We start from the raw sequence: 26,149 nt of genomic DNA, 5'->3' as shown, positions 1-26,149 counted from the left end.
CAGGCTGAGGCCAGGAGCCAGGAACTTCATGCAGGTCTCCCACATGGGTGGCAGGGGCCCAAACACTTGAGCCATCATCAGCTGCCTCCCAGGCAGAATTAGTAGGAAACTGACCTGGAAGCAGGGTAGCCAAGACTTGAACCCAGGTACTCAGATATGGATGCTGGCATAAGCACAGGCTTAACCCGCCGTGCCACACGCCTACCCCAAGATCTATTATTGACGGTATCAGCAGGTTAATTAAGCAGTCTGTTAGTGATAATGTTAAGAAAGCTGGCACATTTTCAACTCAGATTGACACCATTCAAGACTCAGGCATCAATGATGTTGGAGCAGCAACGCTGGGAGATGTCACGGGTTGAGACAGAGAGAAAAAGAAAGAGGCGAAGGCAGGGGAGGGGGGTAGCGAGAGAGTGCTACACGCTGATTGCAAGCTCAGTGTCAAGTCCTGAGGAAAACACGCTCCTGACTGCTGCAGATGTTCTCACATCCAGCCCATTGCGATGCAAAATCATGCAGATTGTGAGCAGCTAATGAAGCACCCGTGTTAGAGGGACGGCGTGGGCACAGGGAGAGAGCAGGAGAGGAGGACACGCGGGCCAGGAAGTTCTCCAGCATGAGAGCATGGGCAGTGCGCTCCTGAACAGACAAGGAGATCAACCCCGAATACCAGTCCTGCAACACAGACCCATCGGTGGGGGAAAGTCCCAGGGAAGGCCGCTCAGACGCGGAGGCGGATCCACGCGCTGCTGACCTGGGGAGGGTGACACACCAGCGCTCCTCAACTTCCAGACGCATTTCCCTATATTTTAATGTTTTTTTTTTAAATCATGATGTGCTCTACCATGGACACGGGGGTGGGTGGGTGGGGAACCTTGCCTGCTGCCCAACACAACTGCCAGTTCCTATGTGAACTTGGCCACGTGCGCAGATATCCGTTCATTCAAGTGTCACCTTAGCTGACCACAGCAATCCACACAGACTTTGAACTTAAACTTAGATTCCTAATTGTTGCCTAAAACATCTTTTTAAAACTTACACTATAATGGTGTATGGACATGAAAAGTTATTGTACATGCAGAGGATCGTCTGCCAGAAACCAAGCAATGCAATTAAAGGCAGTAGAAATTGCCAAACCATAGATAGCTCCCCTAAAGAAAAGCTTGCCCATATGCACAAAGAGACATTTACAAGGATGGTAATTATAGCACTGTTTGTAAGAGCAAATAATTAGAAACAACCTAAATGTCCACCATTAGGGAGCTCACACGGGAAGATCTCCAAAACAAACTGCAATGTGAGAACAGCTCCTGACTACGTCCAGGGCGGTCTACAGGGTTTAAGCCCCGCAGTCGGCAGATGCACAGAATACCTGTGCCGAAAGCCACCGCCCAGGCGTGGCGGGCTCCTGCCTCACAGCGCGGTCCCCTGGGGCGGGGAACTCAATGTGAGAGGGAGAAGTTGACAGACTGCCACTTCTTTACACGAAATCCCTCTGTATTATTGAGCTTTCACCATGAGAATGTAATCATGCTTTACTTACCTAAAAACTTCAAAGAAATTGCCAAACTTCTTGAAGAAGATCATAAAAAAATGTTAAACCAGCAGGGGCTGGCGCGGGTCCCACACTTAGGTATCTATACTCGTATGTTAGAACGCTTCCTAAAGAAGCTGATTAACTTCAAGAATATTTTTTCCTTTAAGTAAAGAAAAAAAACGTAACCACAAGTGAAACTAGATAGGAAATTCAGATGAAACATTCCTGATATTCTTTAACGTGCTTTGAAATTAGACTGTCAATTTTAAAAGGGTCAAGATTAGAAGCAAAGGTTACGAAAAGCAGCGGCAGCCACGATGCTGTGTTTAACAACCAAAATCCCAAACGGAATTAGAAAAGGTGAGGGAGACCAGCAGATGGAAGCTCGCACACTCGCTCTGTAATTCTTTCAAATAAATCAATCTTCAAACAAACAAACAAAAACCCGGTGAGGAAGGCCGGGTCCCCACCTGTCTGGGAGGCTTGCTCGCTCCTGCTGAGGACGACCACCAGTTACAGTCCTCTCCAGCAAGGCTGTTGTATTAATACACCGTGTAAATGAGCCATCTGAGAAGTACGGCATTCAAGGTTTATTGATAAACCATTATGATAAGAAGTGGGAAAGTGGGAGACAGAGTGAGTGTATATCACAAACAAAGGACTGCTAGCACTAATCCATAGCGGGCGTGGTGGTGGACTCCCAGCAGTTACTCCACCTCCAGATTAGTCCTCTCCTTCCAGTGCCTGGGCTAGGAGGCTACACATGACCCAGTCCTAGCCCACGAGGGACACGTGCTGGGGACTTCTGTGGGGAAGTCTCCTCCCACCGAAGAAAGGGGAGCAGGCACACAGCCTTCATCCTGCGGTTACTGTGGGGCGGGGCACGATGTTTGAAATTGCTGCCGCCATTTTACAGCTGTGGAAGGAGAAGCCAGAAGAGAATTTCTCCTTGTTTCAGCCAAAACATCCATCAAATATATAAAAAAATTATTAAGAATGGCCAGCACCGCGGCTCACTTGTCTAATCCCAGGTTCTAGTCCCAGTCAGGGCGCCAGATTCTGTCCCGGTTGCTCCTCTTCCAGGCCAGCTCTCTGCTGTGGCCTGGGAAGGCAGTGGAGGATGGCCCAAGTGCTTGGGTCCTGCACCCGCATGGGAGACCAGGAGGAAGCACCCAGCTCCGGGCTTCGGATCAGCGCAGCGCCGGCTGTAGCGGCCACATGGGGGATGAAGCAACGGAAGGAAGAGCTTTCTCTCTGTCTCTCTCTCTCTCACTGTCTAACTCTGCCTGTAAAAAAATTTTTTAAGAAAAAGATTCAATAATTAAAATCATAGAGGGATTGGTGTGTGGCACAGCAGGTTAAGCCACCACTTGTGATGCTGGCATCCCATGTCAGAGTGCCAATTTGATCCATTTCTGATCCAACTACTTGCTAATGTCCTGGGAAGGCAGCAGAAGATGGCCCAAGTGCTTGGGCCCCTGCACCCTTGTGGGAGTCCTAAACGGAGTTCCAGGATCCTGACTTCAGCCTGGACCAGCCCCAGCTTTTGAGGTCATCTGGGAAGTGAACCAGTGGATGGAAAATCTTCTCTCTGTCTCTCCCTTTTTCTCTGTCACTCTGTCTTTAAAATAAATAAATAAATCTAAAACACACACACATACAAAGCACAGGAAAAATGAGTGGGAAATTAATAAAATATAAAAACCAATAAAATGAACTCAAGCTTAACAAACACAAATTTCTGAGTCTGAAATAAAATCAGTCACAGGAGCTCTTCATGTTTTGAAGGTGAATCCTCATTAGGTGAAACGGTTTACAAATAGCTGCTCCCAGCCCATGGTTTGCTTTTCTCACAGTGTTGATAGTGTCTCCTGTCATATAGCTTAATATGTAGTCAAACAATCCCTTCCTTCCCAGTATATATGCATTTTGTGTCATTAAAATACTCCACACATCCTGATGTTCATCTGTGATTTTCTGCTAAAAGTTAACATTTTGCTTTTCATATTTGAGTCTTAATTTGGAACTCTGGGATGAAATAAGGACCTCCTTCTCACTCTGTCTTCTGTTTGGGAATCCAAAAGCCCAATAAAGTTAGGAAAAGGTTCCCAACCATCCTGGGAATCAGAAGCACTCAAATGAAAATGAGAAACAAACCATTTCCTATGGATGAAAAGTTGAAAAGATCAATAATATCAAGTGTTAAAGGGGATGTAAGGAAGCAAGAATGCACACCCTGTTGGTGCCGTGAAGGCCGATGTGCCCATGTGGCTACACCCAGTGCATCCACTCTACCCTGCCCACCCCTTCTAGGCCCGTTCCCTAGACTGCCGATTCGCCACACTGGCTGCACAAGCGAAACAGTGAGGTTGAGCCCTGAACTACGCTTCGTTTTAAGCTCCCTGGTGTTTAGCTCTGCCCAGGAGAAACTCTTCCTCATGTATACATGGCCATGGCCATGAGGGCGCAGACAGCTGCACTGTGTGTGCAAAACTGAGAAACCGGAAACAACCTAAGTGTTCCCCACTAATTGGTTGTGGACAGATAAACAGTGGAATCCCTGAAACAAACATGTGACCAGGTATTGAGGCAGATAAATCTCAAAACCATAATGAAGAGCAAGTTTCAAAAGGATATGGATAGTGGGATAGTTATTGTGAATTTTTAAAGTATGCAAAAATGCAGTTGACGGATTATGGTGCAGGCACTGATGATAAAACACAAGTGGGAGGATTCTGACTCCAGGTCAGCAGCCTTCCCAGGGAAGACAAGAAAACCAGAAGCAAGAAGGTGCAGGGCATGGGGGTTTTGGGAGTCTAAGATTTCATTTCTCAAGTTTCTCCATTCTCTATGTATCTGAAATGTTTTATAACTAAAAAATGATCTGTGGCATGAACTACTGTGGCTATTCAAAAGGGCAAGTTAGAATTTTATGATTGCCATAGAAAGCTGCCTAAAATTCATCGGGAAGCTAAAAAAGCAACTTACAGAACAGTGTACACAGGTGATGGCCTTCGTGTGGACTCCTACCTGTGCAGGCCTAGGTCCAAGGCACACAGATACAATACAGGGCAGAGATCTTCACACTTGTAGGCATTCAGGTAAACCAAGGAGGAGGGGGCTATATGCCAGACTTGTCTTGGGGGAGAGAAGTAGGATGGTTTAACTTTATACCATTGTTATGTACTAGGAGAAAAGGGGCCACTTTCATCAAACAAAGCCCTCTAGAAGCAGTCAGAAGACTTGAGTTCCCAGTCTGGCTCCAGATTGTTGTTGGGCAAAGTACTCCCAGACTCCATTTCCTCCTCCCCCAGGCAGAAGGTGATGCTGGCCTCCTCTCCTCCCCCGCCTTCCTTCTTTCCTTTCTTCCCTCTTTCCTCCCTCCCTTCCTCCTCTTCCTTTCCTGCCTCCAGCTATTCTGCAGGTAACACATGTACATAATAAGATATAAGTCTCCCTTCCAACCTTGACCTTTAGTCTCACCCTCTCCTTAGAGACAACCACTGTGGTCAGGTTCGCCTGCCCCTGCCAGGGAGGGTCCATGCATTTACAAGTGTCCGTGTACAACCTTTACACACACGCATGCACACATACACACACAGTCTCACACCATAATCACAGCAGAACCCAAACCTTCTGCATTAAACAGATGATCCTCAGTGAGGATGGGCAGCCTGATACTTTCCTGATTTCACATTCCCCATCATTCCACCTGGAGGCAGTGCGAACTGGCACAGAGTTTCTTTTAAATAGCTTGAGAATTTGGGGCAAGTTTCACAACCCATACCAAAGTGTCATCAACTCAGGATTGGGAAATTCTGAATTGAAAAATCAGCCCGTAGGGGCCAGCACTGTGGCCCAACCAGTTAAGCCAATGCCTGCGATGGCATCCCATATGAGCGCCAGTTCAAGTCCCAGCGGCTCCACTTCTGATCCAACTCCCTGCTAATGCACTTGGGAAGGCAGTAGAAGATGATCCAGGCGCTTGGGCCTCTGCCATCTACGTGGTAGACTCAGATGAAGTTCCTGGCTCCTGGCTTCCACCTAGCTGTTGCAGATGTTAGATTTCTTTCTGTAACTCTCTTTTCAAATAATAAATCTTTAAAAAGAAAAACAATTTTAAAAAGAAAAAAAAAAAGCCTGTCAATCTAGGTGGAGGCTGACTCCCGAGTTTGGAATCTATAGATCACTGCAGCACAGCAGGTTAATGCCGGTGACACCAGCATCCCACATCTGGATGCCATCCAGATGCTAATGCGCCTGGGAAAGCAGCAGAAGATGGCCTGAATTCCTGGGCCCCTGCCAGCCCCGTGGGAGACCCTGACAGAGTTCCTGGCTCTTGGCTTCCACCTAGGTCAGCAGCCTGTGCAGCCATTTGGGGAGTGAACCAGTGAATGAAAGATTCTCTCTGTCACTGTCTTTCAAACAAATAGAATAAAACTTAAAAAGAAAAAATGCCCACACTGCTCCAGCTGGCCAGTCTCTGTGGGCTCCTCCTTAACCACAACACAAGGCTCACACCCTGGACTAACACCCCCCACCCCCCCAGTCTTCTCTACCTCTGCTGCTCCCAGCAAGCCCCGCCCTCCCCCGCCTGGCCCTCTGTGCTTGCACCTTGTCTGCCTCTGGGTTTCCCTGCCTTCTGGATCCTAGGCATGATGGAACCTCTGGATTGGAAGGCCACTTACTCTACAAGCATTTACTCAGCACCTTCTGTATGCCAGGTCCGGGGCAGAGACTAGGCAGGTCATGTGACAGCACCCCTCCCAGCATTTGGGGCCGGTCTGCTAACAGGACCCTTCCCTAAATCCTGGGAGCCAGGGAGCTCACTCCCATAGCGGACGGGCAGGTTTTCAGCAGGCCACGCTGGGCCCAGGGCTACGAAGACGCCTTCGTTCGGAGCCCATACGTCTGGTAACGCAGCGGAAGTCCGAGAGTGTGGCATCAGTCATCAGGCATTGGACCCGTTCTGAGTGCACAGCCCACGCACCCCCAGAGCCACTGAGGTCCCTGGCCGGGTATTTTGGCTGGGTGGGATCTGGGCACCCTAACACTTGTGCTGCCACACGTTTTGAACAACCAGTCTATGTCAAAGCTTATGTGAGCTCATCAGCCCACCTCTACGGAGATCTTTCTAGATCCTGGTCCTGAATTCATAGTCTCTGCCGGCTTGGCTGCCCTGAGCCTTCTTCCACCCAGTCATAAAACCACGGAAGAGGAAGAGACCCAAGGCAGTCCTAGGACACACTAGTGACGTCCCCCTCGCCAGCTTGGACCCCCTGCCCAGTCCTGTCAGGGCCTGGCACACACCAGGGACACAGGCCAGTGCTGAGGCTGCCTGGGAGGCTGGCACCTCGCCCAGCCCACCTAGCCTTCCAGAAAGCTCTGGCGAGAACTTCCTTCCATGGCCCCTCAAAATCCATGCCACTGCACCCACACTCAGCAAGTTCTAATGGTCCTGTTTTTCCTTCTCTTCTCTCTCTCCTTCCCTTCCTTCTCCCTTTCTTTCAATAAACACCCTTTCCCTAAAGATTTCTGTTCCAATTAGGCTCCTAAAATCTAGTAGGTGTTGGAAGATGACTTAATGTCTAATGAAGCTCATCACTTATTAAACTTTATAGCACATTATCACTAGAATGTTTGCCTTTTGTGCCATTTTGGACATCTGACCAACCCTCATCCCCAAATAACAAGCTCCCTGAAGGCAGAAATGTGTCCTCTCTGGTTCTGGCCACTCCAGGCTGGGCCAAAGTGGAGCTGGAGGAGGCCTCGCATTTCCTGAGTGCTCATGCTATGCCAGGAGGCGGACAGGTCTAATGCCCATGGAAACTGTTCTTGGAGATGCTAATACCCCCATTTTACAGATGGGACAGCCAAGGTCAGGAAGGGGTAGGGAATGTTCACAGGTGTCCAAGAGTGGTGAGCTCACTGCTCATCCACACCAGGCCTGCAGACTGCAAAGGTGGAAAATGATGATGATGAAAACTTCTAGAAGGAAACAGACCACTCAAGAACAATCCTGAAAAACAAAAACAACCCAGACTAAATGTCCAGGGTGCCACAGAATCTAGCATCTCGTCACCAGAGTCATCGGGGTAGGGTTCTATGGCAAGTGCCTAATCTCCAGCCTTTTGTGACGAAGCACTCTTGTGATCACTGAACACACCCACACTGAGCACTGACCGTCCCAGGCTGGGAGGAGCTGGGGTCGTGATCCATGAGATCTGGTCCCCGTCTTGCAGCATCCACAGAATGATGTGGGTGCAGGCTTAGGAATAAAATAAGCAGTCCCGGAAAGATACAGGCACACACAGGTGACTGGTCACCAAGGAGGGCTTCCTGGAGAAGGTGGTGTTTGAGTCAAGTCACAAAGACCTGGCAGCCAAGGAAAGCAGAGAATGGGACTGAGAAGTGGGAAGAGTGGGCATCCAGGCCAGCAGGGCCATGTGCATGGTCCCAGGACCCAGCAGAGACGACAGAGGAGGACCAGAAGACCCTGCGCAGCTGCAGTCGGTACAGATGGGCAGGAGAAGAGTGGGTGAAGGAAAGGACCCGGGGCCTCCAGGGGAGGCTGAAGGGCTGCGGCTGCTGCAGGCGGCACCAGTGACCTGCATGGAGGGCGTGCACACAGCTGCTCCGGGTACACTCCCACTGGGGACGGAGGAGCAGCAGGCCTGGAGCACCAGGCATGGCACCTGGGGGTGGAGCCCCAGCCACCTCCTGCAAGAGAGAAGCCAGGTAGCCTGAGCATGGGCGGTGGGGCTGGGGACACTGGGTGTGAGTGATGGAAGACCATCACCCAGACACTGCCGGGACTCCCTGAGCAAGAGGCTTTCGGGGCACAGAGCACAGAGATGTCTCCATGACAGTGAAATACGTTGTGACATTAACATAAGGGGTGCTGGGAACGGCATAGGAAGAGATGCTGAGGCTGGCCTTTCCGGCCCACGCAGGCAAGGTTTGTCTCCCATGGAAGGAATCAGCCGGCTGGTGTGAGGCTCACGTCTTCCTGATGGGAAATGGGAGCCCAAACGGGGTCTTAAGAGCCTGTGACACTCACTGTCTCCTGCTCCATGTGCCTGCAGCCAGGCAGCCGAGATGACCTTCAGGATGTCCTGCCCTCCCTCTACACACACGAACATATGCACACACACACATGCACACATGCACCCTGGGCTTGCTGAGTGACACTGGGGTTTCCACCTGTCCAAAGGCCCTGGCCCACCATTCCTGATGACAGATGTGGCTTTCTCTGGCCAGTGTCCTTCTGAGACCCACACCTGGCCCTCCCTCAGCTGGTGATTTGCCCACCGCCCCTCCTGAAAGGCCTCACAGGAAGGCTGTTTGTGGGGCCTGCCTTCCTGGAATGGAGTCCGCTCATGGAAGGGGTGCCGGACCTGGCGGGGAGGGGGTGGCTTCTGCCCACGCCTCCTCTCTCGACCTTTAATTACACTGTTTGCCCAGCTTCCCACACCATTAACTTCCGCCCTGCAGCCACACACGGCAGTTAATGGAGGGCCTGCTCCAAGCCCGAGCTCCTGAACACAATTAAGCGTGACAGTCCACAAATAAGAAAGAACTGGAGAATTAATTAAGGTCTAAACAAATTAATTACCAGTCCCCAATCGATTCTGATGCCAGCACACATACGCCGGGGCTCACCGTCTTTGCTGACATCTCCGCATAGAAACAGAAACCGAGATTTCCCACATGATTGCTGCTCTGGACCGGGGCATAGCACGCTGTGCCGGGCAACCCCGGGCTTCGGCTTGCTTGCGTGCCCTTACATCAGCTGCACACACCTCTGTACACACGCATGCAACGACACCACCTGAAAACCCAGAGGTGAGCCTGGAGACAGAGAGCTCCTGGCAGGACTCGAAGTAGCTACAAGGGGCCAGTGGTTATCCAGGTGGGCTTGAAGTCCTGGCTGGACCTGGGTGGCCTGGACTCTGGCCAGATGCAGCGAGAGTGAATTTGCTTATTGTCCTATAAAATGGGTTTGGCAGCTCTGCCTGCAGGTTCTCCCAGCACACAGCAAGGAACACAGAGAGGAGAGGCCTGCTGGGGACCTGAGCCGAGCTGTGGAGCCCCTGGGAGCATTGGGCTCGATAAATCCTGGGGGTGGGGGTGGGGTGTCCTGTGGCAGCCAGAGGGGATAAAGGCTTCATTTCCCAAGTGGGAGGGGGCAGCTGAGCTGGGTGCAGGGACCAGGCCTCTTCTCGGTCCCTTCCCCACTCCCAGGCCTCAGATTGGGCAGGGATACCAGGAGGGGTGGTGCAGAGAAGTGGGAAGAAGCCACAGACTCCTGGGAGCTTCTTGTTCCCCACAGCTTGCGTACTCAGCTGCCCGGGAGGGTGGTATGGCGTGGCCTCTGAGCACAGGGGACACCAGCCTGTTCAGGATCCCTGTCACCCTGAGGATCCCCTTCTGCTACAACACACATACACACACTCCACTCCCAACCAGCAGAGCTTCATGCCACCACTTCCACTCACATCCATGTGCTACCCCCGTGCACCATAGCCCCGTGGCCCTGACTCCCCACCGTGCCAGTGACTGGGGGCAAAGGGCCCTCTACGAGGGAAAGCACATCCCGAGCAAGTTTCTCCGTAGCTTTTAATGGTGTGTCCAGCCTAGCCTGCATCAGAAAGCAGTGGTGAGCACTGGGCAGGGCCTAGGCTCCATCAGCATGCAGTGGGGTAGGGTGGAGGGAGGTCAAGTGCAGGGACCAGCCGGGCATTTGAGCCCCTGTGGGCGAGGGCACACCCATTCATCGCAATATCATTGACTAGGGCAGCCAGCAACCGCCCATTTGCAGACAGCATTGGGATAGACATGGTGGGACCGGAGAGATGGACGCCTGCATGCAGGAGAAGAGAGACTGGGGCTGGGGGAGGAAGGCAGGCAGGAACACAGCCAGGACTCAGCCAGCTGGGCCTGAGGAGGGAGGCAGGAAGGGCCTGCTTCTCTCAGGATCCTGGTGAGCTACTGCTGTCAGGCATGCAACCCATGCTGTGACCAACCTGTACAACTGGCTAGGGATGCACGGGATCTTAAGATGCCCAACTGTGGTTGGACCTGTGCAAGGGGCCTGAAGACATCTCCCCATTGACGAGAGGGGAGGGCAGTAAAGCTGAGCCCGCAGGCCCGAAAGTCTCAGACTCTCCCTGAAGGGGTCCCAGAGAGGTTAAGACCACCCCAAGGTCACACAGCGGCAGAGAAAGGCTGGAATGGGCCCCCGGCAAAGTTCTTATCTGAAGCATGGCCCAAGACAGATTACATCTCCACTGAGCCCCAGATCCAGTCCAGTGCAGCCAAGAGCTGCCCCCTTCCCAGGGTGCCCCTGACCCCTAGCCCAACACTAGTTGGGCAGCCACATTTGCTCAATTAGTCCCCTTAACAAAGTCACATCTAAAGAGTTATTCCATTAATGGTCCACGACAGAAATAGCTGAGAGTTCATTAAAAGTGTGGAGTTGCTATAGCAATTATCTGGGTTGGCAGAGGCTCAGCCGGGTGGTTGGTTCTGGAGTTCATTAGCCTCTGGGCCATGGAGAAGGCGGGGCTGTGCAGTAACGATCTCCCTGATCTCCCCCCAACCCCTCACTGGAGCTTTTCAGATGCTCAGAGCACTAGCCTATCAACTCAACCAGGGCTTCCTGAGCTCCACCCAGAGCTCGGGGCTACAGGCAGCTGCAGACCGGCCTGCTTTGACAGCTGGGGAAGCAAAGGCTGGGAGGGAAGGAACAGATCAGGGCCCCTGAGCCTGCGTATGACTCCCAAACTTCTAATTGAGCCTGGTACCGGGAAGTCACAGGACCTCAGGCCCTGTGCTGGGCTGGCCCCGTCTTTGTCCTGTGGCACCAGCTGGGGGACTCGGCTGTTGTGGTACCAGTACCTGCTTCTGAAGGGACCTCAGAAGTTGTTGGAAAAAATGAAACTAAAGATAAGTCTATTCGGGAGCAAAAGTTTTGAAGTCCATGCACAGTTTTTTCATATTCCTCATTTTCCATGAACTTTGGAAGACCCTGCATATGTGAATTTCAGGCTTTTTGCTGGCGCCAAAGGCAGCTCATCTTTTTATTCCCCTTCCTGAAGTCCCCTTGTGCCTCTCTTGTGACAACTGACTGTGCACTGTCTCGTGCTACTCTCAGTGTTGTCTGTTTCTTTTCATTCTGAAAGAAATTCCCACCATGCTGCTCCTCTCCCCAACAAGGCACAGGTTTCTTAAGAACCAGCCTGGCTTTGTGGCATCCCCAGGGCCCAGGCCAGGAGCACCTGCTGTCAGGACACAGGCTCAGTCCAACCAAGACTTGGCAGAGGGCAGGAGAAGGGCAGAAGTCCCTCCACGCGCAGATGCATACTCCCCACCGCCTGGCAATGTGCAAAGGGCCCCCAGGCTCCGAGGTTTGAAACCTGTGCACCCTCCCATAATAATGCTTCTAAGAGCATAAAACCAAATACTGAGCATTACAAGGGGATTATATTCAATGAGGTCATCAAAATATTTTAAAAATTGTGGTATGGTAATAGATGCGCTTTTTAATCAATGAATCAAAACATAAGATCTACCAAAGTATTCAATACAATTTTTAAAAAGTATTTATTTTACTTATTTGAAAGACAGAGTTACAGAGAGAGGTAGAAACAGAGAGACAGGTCTTCCATCTGCTGATTTACTCCCCAAATGCCGCAGCCACAAGATCAGAGCTGAGCTGATCCGAAGCCAGGAGCCAGGAGCTTCTGCTAGGTCTCCTACACAGTTGCAGGCACTTGGGCCATCTTCTGCTGCTTCCCCAGGTGTATTAGCAGGGAGCTGGATTAGAAGTGGAGCAGCTGGGACTGCAACCAGCACCCATGTGGGATGCTAGCACTGCAAGCCAGGGCTTTAACCCACTGTGCCACAGCACTGGCCCCTCAATAGAATAATTTTGAGGGGACCTATGAAACTGCCACCTATGACACTGGTATCCCATAGCTGAGTACCCATTCAACTTCCAGCTGCTCCACTTCCAGGTCAGCTTCCTACTAATGCACCTGGGAAAGTAGCAGAAGATGGTCCAAGTACTCGGGCCTCTGCCACGCATGTGGGAGACCCAATTCCAGGTTCCTGACTTCAGCTTGGCCCAGTCCTGGCTGTTGCAGTCACTTGGAAAGTGAACCAGTAGATGGAAGATTCTCCATCTTTCTCAATCTCTCTCTCTCTCTTCATTTCTCTCTCCCTCTCTCACTCTACTTTTCAAAGAAATGTATAAATCTTTAAAAATAATTGATTTATTGATGAGTGCAGATGACATTTTAAGATCTCTGTAACAACTACTGCGTGACTTGGGAACATCTGTGGCTTCTGCTGGCGACAAAGTCACAGGCGCTGCTTCCCGCTGTGGTTTGCTGCCTACATTCTCCAGGGAAGGAAATGTTATGTTTCCATTACAGGTTAGTGTAAACAGTTTCCACATTCAAGTTCACAGGACCCACGGCATACAGTCAGTCTGCAGGCCCTTTGGGGTCTGGGGAGTCCAGGTTAAGAATCCCTGTGCTGAAACCAGAATGTCAGGCCCAAGGCTGGTCAGTGGGTCCCCTCGTCTTTTCTTCCACGCATGTATATTTCGCTCCAGTGCCCCCATCCCGGAGCCCCCGTGGCACTAGGAGAGGTGTGGAAGGGCATCCGGCTCCCTGGGACATGCGCGTGTCTGCACCGTGCAGCTCTTACCTACAGCAGGGAATGGCACAAATCTCTGGACCAGAAGGCGGGTGGCTGGCGTGAACTTGTTGGCTTTCTGCACCAGGACATTAAGGCCCACCTTGGAGAGGAAAAACAGAAAAAGAGCATGGTGCTGCAGTGGCTGTGGGAGGAAGAGCACAGAGTGAAGGGGCCCCCCAGTCCTCAGTGTTACTCGATATTGCGAAGGCTATTGTGGCTACAGCAACCCTGCCGGGTGGGGTGGGTGACTGGCCTAGCAGTTACAAGACACCGTTAGGAGGTCCATGTCCCATATCAGTGCCTGGATTCAAGTCTTGCCTCTAGCTCCTGACTCCAGCTTCCTGCTAACACAGACCCTTCGAGACAGCAGGTGTGGCTCAAATGATTGGGTCCCTTCTACCAACGTGGAGGTGCAGAGTTGAGTTTCCTGCTCCCAGCTTCAGCCCTGGGCCCTGGAGCAGCTTAAATCATGGTCAGCCTTTGGGGAATGAACCAGTAAATGGGATCCATCTTTTCTCTCTCCCCCCGACCTCTGCTTCTCAAAAAACTTTTTTCTTACAGATAAGGTACCACTGCCCAGTCATCCTGTTTACCAGCGCGTGGGAAGGAGTGAAAAGAGCAAACCTCAGACACACACACACCGTGCAGGAAAGGGCTGGACTGGCAGGATTGCGGCTGGTGGAGGGATATACTCTGCAAACAGAGGAAGTTAGGAACCCCTCAGTCCCACTCAGCCTTTCGGGGCCCCCAGTGGGCCCCTGCATCTGCTCATGGGTAACTGCGGGGTACAGTGAAGCAGCCCACAGCAGAATGGAGAGTGTAGTGGCCATCCTGGACTCACTGCCCTGCCTTCACTCAGACTCCAGCTCCCTCCCCAGCCCAGGCCATCAGGATTCCTTTCCCCACTGCCCCGGGCCCTCCTCACTTGGGTCCAGACCCGGTGCTGTCCTCCCTCCTTCCCCACAGCCTCAGCCCTGGTGCACCTGGCAGCCCAGCGGGCCTCTCTGCACCCCCAGGACTGGCTCTGGCCTCAATCTTCTGGGTGTTGGCACCTTAGGAAGACCTCTAGGGATTGGGGCCCTCAGCACTCAGGGCAGGGTGCAGCACAGAAGGAACGGCCCAGGCTGCAGGAAGATGAGTCAGCCTGCCAGGCCCCACAGAGCTGGGGGCTGCCTGACAATCCCAGCCCAGGTTCTCGGGTACCTGGCCACCACTCTCAGTCTCAAACTGACGCTGGCTCCAGGGTGGGCTGGGAGGTAGCAGACAGGTGGTAGCTTAGACACATAGCCTTGGGACAGCGGGGCAGGCTGGGGAGCTGCCAGCCACACGGGGCCTTGCCGCCCCTGCCATGCAGATGGATGCATCAAGTCCAGGCCTCTCCAGTCCCAGCAGCGAGGGACTCAGAAATGGCTCCCTCCGCCCCCAAGAGAAGGGCGGGGAGGGGGACAGGCAGAGGACAGGCCCACACAACGAAGATGAGGAAGAGGGAGGGGGTTCAGTACACCTGTACTTGAAATCTCTCTTTTTAAAAGATTTATTTGTTTGAAAGACAGAGTACAGAAAGAGGTAGAGACAGAGAGAGGGAAAGAGGTTTTCTATCCACTGGTTCACTCCCCAAATGGCGGCAACAGCCAGAGCTGAGCCAATCTGAAGCCAGGAGTCAGAAGCTTCTTCCAGGTCTCCCATGTGGGTTCAATGGCCCAAGCGCTTGGGCCATCCTCTGCTGCTTTCCCAGGTGCATGGAGCTGGATTGGAAGTGGAGCAACCGGGACTCGCACTGGCACCCATATGAGATTCTGGCGCTGAAGGCTGGGACTTTAACCCGCTGTGCCATAGTGCCAGCTCCTTGAAAGCTCTTAAAGAAAGCCCCACTACCAGGCTTTTGGATAGTCCACGTTGCCCCCTGCAGGAAAGAGACAGGTTCAGAGAGCCTTGAGCTTTGCCCAAGGACAGCTATTATGGCTCAGGCAAGGCTGGGATTTGAATCCAGAGCCTGTTAGTTGCAACACTTGCCTCTTAACTTTACGGTGTTATCTTCCATCTTGGGCAAGCAAGCGGTGCCGCCGCCGACTATCTGTGTGACAAGAGCCTTGCTGACAGAGGCCAGCTCGCAGTTGGGTCCAAATGAGTGGAAAATGGAAGGCGGCTCCTGTCAGGAGGATCAGGCCCCAGAGCTGCCCTGCCCTGGCAGCCAGCAGTCAGCAGGTGGGTTCAAACACCAGCAAGCTTATTTGGGAAAATGCAAGGAGTACCAGGGAGGGGTAGGACACAGCGGGCGGGGAGCCTCAGACCATGGACAGGGCTGGTGATGGGGCAGGGTGGGGGGCAGGAAGAAGAGCAAACACTCAGACTTGCTCCACCTGTCTTGGAGCCGGCCCTTCCCTAGCCATCCACTGTCCTCACAGGCTGGGGCTGGCCCTGTCCAGGGAGAGTGACCCACCTTGTCTTCCCAATCTCACATGGGAGCCCAGGGGAGGAAAGAAACAAGAGAGAGAGCAGGGGTCAGTGTTGTGGTGCAGCAGGTTAAGCCACCACTTGCAAAGCTGGCATCCCGTATCTTTGAGTCCTGCTGCTCCGTTTCCAATCTAGCTCCCCACTAACATGCCTGAGAAAGTGGGAGATGATGACCCAAGTACCTGGGCCCCTGTCAACCACCTGGGAGACTAGGATGGACACCTGTGTGCAGCAGCGAGCTCCCTGGGAGTAGGAGCGGCCGCCCCACCCAGCATCACCGGCAGGCCCAAAGCTGAGAGGGCACAAACATGGAGGAAGCAGGCGGCCGCTTCTCCTTGGTCCTCTCCAGCCTGCAGCCCAGGCCCGGCCGCCCCAGTGGCTAGGACAGCACTAGCTGGGGAAGGAGCCCAGGGTGGGCTGCAGGCCGGGGGCTGGGAGCCCGTCTGTTCCTGTTCCTCAAGGGCCCTTTGGCCTGGAACATTTGGTGGATCCCATTAAAATGAAAAAGCCAAGTGGCTGGGGGCTCAGAATGCCAGCTCGCTTTCCTTGGCATGGTGGGTCCTGTTTAAGGGAACCAGCTGGCATTAATGGCACACAACCCATCACGAACAGCAGCTAGCGATCAGAAAAATCAGAGCTAATGATCAGGTTGGGGGAAGATAATGAGACATCGAACAATCGCTGCGGAGCGTCCCCCAGGGTCTGCTGGAACAGCCTCCCGATAAGCCACAAAATAGAAATTAACCAAACAGGGGTTCTACTTCGGCAGGGGGAAAACAAACAAGGTGCAGGTTTTGCCCAAGCATCCCTCGTGTGGCCAACAGGAGGAAAAGTTCTGGGAGACGCAGGACCTGAGGGACTTCAGCCTTGGCCTTAAAGAGGCCGGTGGCCTTCTCTGGCCACTTCTGTCTGAGCAGCTGGCAGAAGGCCAGGGGTAGAGGAGGGTGGACCAGCTTCCTGGGGGCTCCCACAAGATGGGGAATGGGGCAGCACTGAGCCCATGGCTGGGGTGGATCTTTAATGTTGTGGGCTGCATGGCCGGTGGCCATCTCCTGCAGCACCAAGGGCTTTCTGGGCCCACTGCAGCCTAATTTCCACAAGGCCAGCGAGGAGAGGCCAGAAGGGGCTGGAGAACCCCTGCATCTCTCTCCCACTGGCCGTGTCTGGCATTCCAGCCTGCAATCCAATCTCTGGGGGTGCCTCTGGCTCAGAGGGCCTCACACCCCCCAAATGAAGACTGTCACTCTTCATCACACACCCCATCCTCTCACCCATTCCCAGCTCCACTGCTCAAGCCACAAACCTCCGAGTCTTCCAGACAGGAGCCCCTTCTGGCCACATCCAGCCCAAGGCTGGAGCTCCCTGTTCAGAGTCTGGGTGTGGAACACGCCTCTTGTCCCTCACTCCCACCACTTCACATGCCATCCCCTTCTCCTGAAAGACTGCCTGCCCCTAAGTGGGCTCCCTGCCTCCATCCGCGTCCCTCCAATCTACTCCACAGCAGCCAGAGTGACCTCAGGATGGACAGACACTGCTCAGATGGGTTCAGACCTAAGGGAGCCACTCAGTCCTACTCACCCCGTTCCCCCTCGTGGCCTCCTCACTTTCAGCTCAAATGCCAGCCCCCCAACCCCTTCACTCAGGACTCCCCTCTCACCATCTCTTAAAGAACCTGGAACTTTGTGTACCTGCCACAGTCGCTAAGTCTCTTTTTCTTACCCTCTTAAAAATGTTCAAGTCAAAATGAGACCCGTATCTGTTTTAGTAAACTGAACAGCACGGAAGATTTTGACCTGTGGGCTCCTGACCCAAAGACTGCCTCTCTCAGGAGACCCTGAGCACGGTGGGCAGGACCCGTGTCTCTCTTGCTCCTCACTGAATTCCTGATGAAACGAGTGGGTGCTTGATAAATGTTGCTAGACTAAACCAAGGGAACCATCTCTGAGGCAAGGAAAAAAATGAGCCCCAGAGGACACTTGCCTTGTGCAGCCCCTGTTGCCCACCACAGCAGCACTGGGTATGCTCCAGCCTGGCTGCTGCCCGGGTGGCCCTGACCACGCACCTGCCCCGATCGCTTCAGCCACTCGGCCGGGGGTTGGGGCCTTGAAGGGTGGGAACACCAAGGGCCACAAAGTCTTCTGAGAAAGGTGATGCCTGGCTGAGCCCCAAAGAATGAATAGGAAGCAGCCAGGGAGGAAGGGGGGAGGCACAGCAGAGGTTCAAGGGCGTGAAGCTGCCTGCAGGTGCTCAGAGCATGGTCTGCAGGCAGCTATGGATACTGCTGGGGCCAGACAAAAGGAGGGGGGTCCAGGTTGCCCCACGGAACAGTGGAGAAAAAGGGGTGTGCTGGAGAGGAGGGCAGGGGTCAGAACTGAGATCCACTCTTGGATGGTGGCAAATGATATAACCAAATGGTCAGGGTTTGTGTGGTTTGGGGGCAAGGGCTTGGGGTAGGGCAAAGAATCTCTGAAGTACCAAAAATACCCAGCAGAGGGCATGCTTTGTAGAAGAAGCGTGGTAACCAGGTGGACCGTTGACCTTCCATGGAGGTCTGGTCCTCCACCCCAGCCAGGCTGTTGCCCAGCAATGGGCTCAAGAGCAAGGTGGCCATGGTGGCTGGGACAGAGCTGTGAACAGGCTGAAATGCCAGTCAGCTCCAGCTGCTCCAGCTGCTCAGCTGTGGCCTGTGGCTCATTTGCCAGCAGCAGTGATTGACACTGACTCCTGACCTCTGACCCATGCCCCCCAGGCACCAGTGAGCCACCTGCAGGGAATCCGATTCCATCAGCCCCTGCCATGGGGGGGGGGGGGGGCAGCAACTTGTCCTCCCCAGAATAGAAGCAGAGCTGCGTTTCATGTCTGACTCGCCAGCACCACCATCTGCTGTGAGGTCCCTGCAACAGGCCCCCCAACCCGGAAGCCACATGACAACGTTCTGGTCCAAGAGTCACAGGTGCACCTTCCCCATTACCGCCTGTGAGCCCCGAGGAGAGCACAGGGTCTGGGGTACCCCCCCCAACCACAGAGACATCCTGTCCTGCGGGAGGCAGGGCTATTGCTGCAGTTTCGGCCGGAAACACAGGAGCCAGGCATGAAGGGAGGAGGAGGGTAAAAAAGGCCTCCGAGAAATTCCTTCCAGGCTGGGTGCCGTGGCACAGTGGGTCAAGCTTGGGCCATCCGCACTCCACACTGGAGTGTCTGGTGGGATTCCCTGCTACTCTGCTTCTGATCCAGATTCCTGCTAATGCAATCCTGAGGGCAGAAGATGATGGCTCAAGTGGTTGAATCCCTGATGGCCACATGATGGACCAGGATGGAGTTCCTGGCTTCTGACTTTCCATCTGGCCCAGCCCTGGCTGTTGAGGTCATTTGGGAGTAAGCCAGTAGATGGAAGTTCTCTCTCTCTGTGAGTCTCTTTCTGTCCCTTTGCCTTTCATAAATAAATTAACAAATTTCAAAAGCAATTCCTCACAGTCTCCAGGGCCTTCCCGCAGGGGCATGATCACAACCTCTACAAGCAGGAAGTCCAGAAGGCCACCTGGCTTTTCTCCCCTCCTTTTATGCCACAGGGGGAACAGAGAGAAAAACACAGTCTCTGTGTTAGCAGAAGAGAATGTGACTAAGCTGGGGCAGCTCTGCCACTGTCTTCATCCCATCTGTAGAATGGGATGAACACCTCACCAATAAGTGGCACACTGCACACGCTTGATGTTAGCCAGTGACTATTACTGCCGGGCTATCAAGGGACATGGAGTCACTTGTAAGCAATGGGAATTGGGGTTCAGCCTCGGGCCCCTCTGGGACCCTCCGCCTCCCTTCACGTGTGGTTCCTGTGTTTCCAGCAGAAACTGCATCAGCAGCACTGCCTCCCGCAGGACAGGCTGGCTCGGGGTAGGGGTACCCCAGACCTTGAGCTCTTCTCGGGGCTCACAGGAGGTAGCGGGGAGGGTGCACCTTTGACTCCTGGACCAGAACATCATCACACAGCTTTCAGCCCAAGCGGCTTCCGGGTTTAGGGGCCTGTTGCAGGGACCCCACAGTAAAGGGTAACAGAAAACCACTGCATCCCTCCAGGGCCCAGAGCTGGGGAAGAGCTCACCAGCTGCAGGGCCAGCGTTGGAGGAAGGCCACGAAGCATCTCTCATCACCAGGCTCCACCAGCCAGCTCCTGACTGGCCACGAAGGACTCCAGCCCACAGCCTTCCTCTCCAGCCCCAGGTGCACCCTCATCTGGACCTCGTGCCCATGCAGGGGGCCCTCGTGCTGGGGCTGCCAGCCACCCATGACGCCTCCCCCAGCCTACTTCTGCCTGTGGCCCCTGCACCACACTCAGCGAGGGTTCCTGGCTGCTCCTCTCTCCTCCAGAGCGAGGCACTGGGCCCTGCTGCTGCTCCATTTCCAACAGCAGCACCTCCCACCCTCACGCCCCACATGGCAGCCACACTCATTTGCTGATGGTTTCTGGAATCTGTCTCTCTTCCTGAGCGTGCCGTGCCCTCTCTGGAACACCCACCCTGCCTTCCTGGGCTCTCTGTTAGAGGCAGCTTGTTTGAATTGGGGGCCCCTTCCCTGGCCCCATGGTACCTTCGGGCACCTCCTTCATAACTCGGACAGTACCCCAGTACAGCTGTGTCCCCTTTCGGCTCAGTAAAGGCCACGCCTGTCTCTATAGTCCCCAGTATTGCCACGTGCCGGCCATCCCCCAACACCCCCAAAAGGGGTCAGGGTCTTGCCCCGAACAAGCCGGAGCCCAGTCAGGGCTGACCACAGACGCACTCGACACAAACTCCAGCGCTGAGCAGAGCGAGGACCGAAAGAGGCTTCTTTTGTTAAAAGACAGCAAACTGTGAGAATTCAGAAATAACTTAAGGAGGAATTTCTTTTTGACTCTTAAGCAAGAAGCCAGGCACTGCCAAGTCTATATAGCAGGTTCACAGGGAGGCGGCAAACCCCGCACCTGGCCCCCGCCTTCACCTGGGCATGCCTCATCTCGGGGGCTGCTGGCCAAGGTCAGGGGCTCTTTGGAGGTGGGGAGAGGGCTCTCCAGGCTCCTCAGAGGAGGCCGGCCTCCACTCCAGCTCGCCCGCCATCCCTAGGACCTGCTCTCGGTCTGTCAGTCCACCCCACCCCACCCCCCCAGTCCGCGCCGCCTGCTTGTGGGGACTCGTTTTAATTAATGCCAGAGCCGGGCCAACCACTGGGGCCCTGACACTTGTTTGCAGGTCATCTCCTCCTAACAGGCTCGCCCTGGGAGGGGATTTGTCACTAATTGAAGTGGAGATCAGTTAATGAGGCTGTGGGGCCTGGGGTTGTGGGAGAACAAGGGAAAGGAAAAGAAAATAAAGCCTCCTTCTCCGGAGGTTTTGTGATTTTACACACAGGAAAGAAAAGCAAGCAAGCTGCCGATTTTCCAAGTCAGAAACTCTGCTCCATCTGCCAGAGTAAGCCCCTCGCTGTGCGAAGGACACCGCGGCGGCTCAGATGCCGACGGGAGCGGCCAGGGGCCTCCGACGCCAGCCATCAGTCAGCAACCTCGTTAATCGGCGCGGTCGGAGCAGCGCCCTGTGCTGCCCTCTGCGGGGCGCAAGGCACGGGGCCTGTCCATGGCCGACTTGCCATGCGGCTGGGGACAAGGCGGGGACAGGGCTGGGGCATCACAGAGCACGTGGGGAACACAGAAGTTTCTAGGACGTGCAGGGGGAGAGGTGCATGGTCAGGGGGTGCCTCCTCCAGCGGCTGTGGAGCTGGGCTGTGCGTGGACACAGCCCAGAGTGAGGCCCCGGTCCCTGCTGGGTGAGACCTCAGCCCTGGGCACCCCAGCGGGCCCCAAGGCCCCAGTCCTGGGCTGCGCCTGGGCTTCAGAACCCCACTACACAAATCTGGGCGAGGCTGAGCCCTGGGAGGTGGCTGGGACAGAATGACTGGTGGTCCCTTGGTGGGACAGTGAGGGCTGGAGACACAGTGAGCCCAGAGCTGTCCTTCAACAAACTCAGCCCTGTTCCCGGAGCCCCAGGCCTGCAGGAGGAAGGGAGTCCCCTGGGACAGTGGCCCCCTTCATTCAGGCATGGCCCCCAGTGGGGTCACCCAGCTCCTTCCTTCCCTCGATGGCCACCCCTCTGGCCCCTGCCCACCGCACCCTTACATGTCCAGGAAGGAACGGGATTTCCGAGCCGCTGAGCCAGGCGATCGTGTGCTGCTCTGATGGAAAGGAGCAAGGAGCAGGGAACCAATGTCTTTCTGGCTCTCAGGGGAGCCCCTGGCCTCAGCCCAGTCCCCAGGAGCAGGAGCCCCTGATATTTTTGACTCCCAAAATCTTGTGCTGGGCTGCAGGACAACCAGGGTGGGGATGGCAGCCTCTTGCCACGCATCGGGACAGACCTGTACCGCCTGGCTCCTTGCTTGTGGTGACACAGAGGATGAGGGAAGGAAAGAGATTGTGGGCACGGGATGGGGCGCCCCACTTAACAGCGATCCGGAGAGAACTCGGTCTACGTGGGAGTGATATATATGAGGTTATTTCAGGACACCTCAAGTCTTTACTGGTGAAAGTAACTACAGAGTAGGACTCAAGGGGATGTTGCAATCACTGTGGACAAGAGTTTTGTTTATTTAGTGACATTGCAAAGACAAGGAAAGTGGGTTGCACCAAAAGATGGTTATTTGTGACTTATTTCATTATATGGGAATGTCTTTTGATTTGCATTTTCTAATTATTTTTTCTTCCCAATTCCAAGTGTTTATGGCCTTCTGAGTGAAATGACAGAGTAGTGAAGGCACTCTTCACTGCCCTGGAACTGGGTGGCGCAGGCCCCCTGTAGGGATCCTGAAAGCACCAGGGGTGGGCTCATGGGGAGGACAAGCGTGCACAAGGGCCCGGGAGTGTGACCTCCTGCTCTGCTATGGCTCGAGACCCTCGTTGTGCCACTGCCCTCTGGCTCATCTGGCAAACAAGGACCACCTGTCCATCCTTTGCCCAGCCTACAAGCCTCTTGGAGAATGCTGCTCTGCTCTCAGCATCCTGTGCAGACTTGAGATGAGCCGAACGCTTCTGTCACGTGGCACCTACCAGGCCTTCAGGAGGGACTGAACACGTGACCGCTCCACCAAGGCCCCATGGGGAGGGAGCCGCAGCAACCCTGGCATGAAGCCCAGCTGCTGAGAGGACTGTGGGGTGCACTCAGGCCCTCCCCAGACATCCATGCTCCCTTGGTGCCTGCAGGGTCCCCTCACCTCCTCCGCCACCCTCCAGCACCTGCTTGTGCACTCTATCAATCAAAGCCTCTCTGCCTAGAGTGGCACTCCGGGCAGCCCCTACACCCATCTCCCACAGATTTCCTGGCCCTCACACCAGGGTCTGCCTGAGATGCTGCGAGCAGGCTGAGAGCAGAACTGGGGTGGGGGTGGGTTACTCACGGCAATAGAGACAGCGCTGATGACGGCTCCCAGGTAGCCCTGGATGAACTTGGATGCAGGTGAAGGCTGGAAGAGAGGCAGAATTCCAGGCCCACTGGGTACCCAAAGCTCCCACACACCCCCACCCTGCAAACAGCCCCAGCCAGCAAGAAGCACCCCTGCCCAGCAGCCTGGAGGCTGTGTGTGGGGGGGAAGGGTCCTTCAGGACCCCAAGGAGTCCAGGCCTCCCTCAGCTCACAGCCCGTCACAGAAGCACATGGAGGTGGTATCCAGGGACACGCCAAAGGGCCCACTTCACTTCCGTGCTGTTCTAGAAAGCTTGGGAAGGACAGCAGGGGCCCAGGTAGAGCACTGGCGGCTGTGGCAGGCGGTGCCGACGTTTCAGACGGAAACGTGAGGGAGCTGGTGCGCCTGGGTCTCTGCCTGGGTGCAGTGGCAGTGTGGCGACCAGCTGGTCAGGGGTGCTCACAGGCCTTGGCCCCTGTAGCACCTGGGCTCCCATGACAATATATGAGGGCTACCCAGTGCTTCTACAGAAAAATACACCTCAAGGCCCAATCCAGGAAATTAAGAAAAGGCTAAGGAATGTGTCCTATACAATTTTCATTTGGGAGATGCTTGGTTGAAGGTAACTGGAACGAGCCAAGCAGAGATGCCCATGTGTGAGGGGCTTAGGGGACTTGGTTTGGATGGGTAGATGGGGGCGGCACCCTCAGAGGGTCAAGCTCAAGGTGCTACTGCCCAGGCCCCACCCTCTTCCCCAGGAAAATACGGAGACCCTCCCTTCCCCAAACCAATGGCCTCCCAGAGAGACTTTGGTCCTTCCCCTCCCTTTGCCTTTGCATTGACCGGAAGGACTGATGGCATTGCCAGTGACGCAGGGGTGAGGCAGCTCTTCCTGGACGAGGGAAGTGTGACCTGCGCCATAAGCTTATCCCAGGGGTGCAGGGGCGCTGAGAGGGAGGTCTTCTCAAGTCCCCCAGCTTAGCTTTGTGGCCAGCAGTCTGGGAGCAGGGGGTACTGTGGCAGCCTCCAGGCACACTAGGAGGAAGCTTTGGGGGATTCGGGCCCCCAGGTGGAGAACTTCCTCCTAGTCCAAGACCTGCGTGTAAGAATTCTAAAGCCAGCAGAATTCACCCCTGTACTGCACCCACTGCACTCCCCTTTCGAGAACCTTCTTCACTCCCAGTATACAGCTCCTCCCCTCAGAGGGGGCCCTGCTTCCAGACTCCTGCTAAGCACAGCCAAAGACAGGCCTGAATCTACTGCCCCTCCTGGAGGGCTGGCCGCTCACATGAGGGCACTAGAGCAGGGCAGTGCCAGCTCTGGAGAGTAGGGCAGTGTTAGCCTGCACCACAGGGAGGATGACCAGGCCACCGTAGCCAGAGCCCTGCCATCGGCACTCACCTTGGTAGCGTTGCGGTTTGCGTAGTTGACACAGGCATTGTGGCTCTGGTTCAGCCACTGAAAAGCAAGGGGAGAAGAGAAGTCAAGAGAAGTCAGGGCGAGTGCAGGCACCCTCCTGAAAGCCAGGCCTGGGCCCTGGGAGGCCGCACACGTGCAGGAAGCCACAGGACACTGTGTCCAGTCTCACAGATGGTCCTGTCCAGCCCCCTGGTTAGGGTGACCAACTGTCTCAGCTTCCCTGGGCCCATGCTGGTTTTTGCACCCAATGTCACGAGTCTCAGGTGGGATGTGGTCGCGCCCACCCCAGCAGTCCACCTGGCCCCACAGAACCACGGCACTTGATGCCCCAGTGGCTCTGCTGCCTCTGCCACACCATCCTTGCACAGAAGTGTGTGTGTGTGTGGGGGGATGCATTTAGGCTCCTGCAATGATTGGTAGCCCTGCCCCTCTTGCAGGAGGCTTCCAGCGCAGGGTCTGCACCACCTCCAGCACAGACACAAATGCCCTAGGGGTTTTGTTCAGGGAAGACTGGATCTTCTCCCAGATACAGACAGATCTTCCTTGCACCACACCCCCCCCACCCCCCTGCACAGACACACACACAGAGGCATCTGCAACTGATCTCAGCAAGCCATGACCCCGGCTGCCCCTGGGAGCAGGGACCAGGTCTGTGATGTACTTCTCTGCCTTGGGGTTAGAATGAATTTACCCTCCCCTACAGATGTGCGTGTGGCTGATGTCGACACGAGGCAGACTGGGTGGCCAACCATTGTGTCCCAGGGGAGGGCACCCAGCCTAGCCCTCAGCACTCCCTCCAAAGGTTACAGTGACACGGCATGGCCTCCGAGACTTGCTGGGCTGCTAGGGACCCACTCAGTGGGGCCAAAGTCCCAGCTCAGTCTCCAGTGGTTTCTGGGCCTGGGCGGGGCAGGAGCCTCCAGGGCAGGGAGCTCTTCGCCAGCACCTGCGTGGACACTTCCTTTAAGACTCTCACCTGCCAGAAGACAGTGGATGCCAGCGTCTGGTTGGGCAGGAGGAGACCGACCACCTGTGAGAGAGATAGAGGGAGGCTGAAGGCGGCAGGAGAAACATCCTACACTTTTGCAAAGAAAAATCATGCACCCTCAAACAAGAGCAAGCTGGGCCAGCACAGAGGGGTGGGCTTCATAGCGTGATCCACTTCTGTGAGGACAGAGACCCCCTCCTCTCCAAAGGCACAGGCATGTGCGCGCACACACACACCTCCAAGCATGGATGCATCTGCTGTGCGCTAACTGTCGCCAGGGGTCAGGTTCTGGGCCACTTTCTCACACTCTTCTTGGGTGTCTCTGCATAGTATTTTCATGGGGGGGGAGGGATGATGAAGACAGACAGACAGACAAGAGGAGATCCCTCTTTCCATTGCTGTAACCTGACACCTTTGCGCCCTGCATACCCCCCACCACTGCTGTGAGCATTTTCAGAGGCCTTAGGTGGTGTTTAAACAGAACTTGGGGGAATTTGTATCATTACCTGGGGACCTCCAGGAAGGAGAAGCCTGCTCTGATTTTAAGCTACTGAAGGAAACGTAAATGTCTAACAGACGTGTTGAATGTATGAACGAATGAATGACTGAATGAATGCACACATATG

General features: G+C 54.6%; 1 protein-coding gene across 3 annotated transcripts in view; it reads right to left on the bottom strand.

The window, feature by feature from the left end:
- Positions 1-26,149, bottom strand: part of SFXN5 (sideroflexin 5) — a 122,724-nt gene that overhangs the window by 29,375 nt on the left and 67,200 nt on the right. For all 3 annotated transcript variants that reach the window (XM_002709756.5, XM_017340676.3, XM_051837500.2), the window contains exons 7-10: positions 25,512-25,565; positions 24,518-24,574; positions 23,111-23,176; positions 13,253-13,343 (exon numbers count right to left, since the gene is read on the bottom strand). In XM_002709756.5, coding sequence (XP_002709802.1) covers positions 13,253-13,343; positions 23,111-23,176; positions 24,518-24,574; positions 25,512-25,565 — 268 coding nt within the window. The remainder of the gene's footprint in view (positions 1-13,252; positions 13,344-23,110; positions 23,177-24,517; positions 24,575-25,511; positions 25,566-26,149) is intronic.

The sequence above is a fragment of the Oryctolagus cuniculus genome, chromosome 2, assembly GCF_964237555.1.
Source record: "Oryctolagus cuniculus chromosome 2, mOryCun1.1, whole genome shotgun sequence".
NCBI classification, from domain to species: Eukaryota; Metazoa; Chordata; class Mammalia; order Lagomorpha; family Leporidae; genus Oryctolagus; species Oryctolagus cuniculus.
The sequence above is the reverse complement of the archived record's forward strand: the minus strand, read 5'-3'. Positions and strand labels throughout refer to the sequence as shown.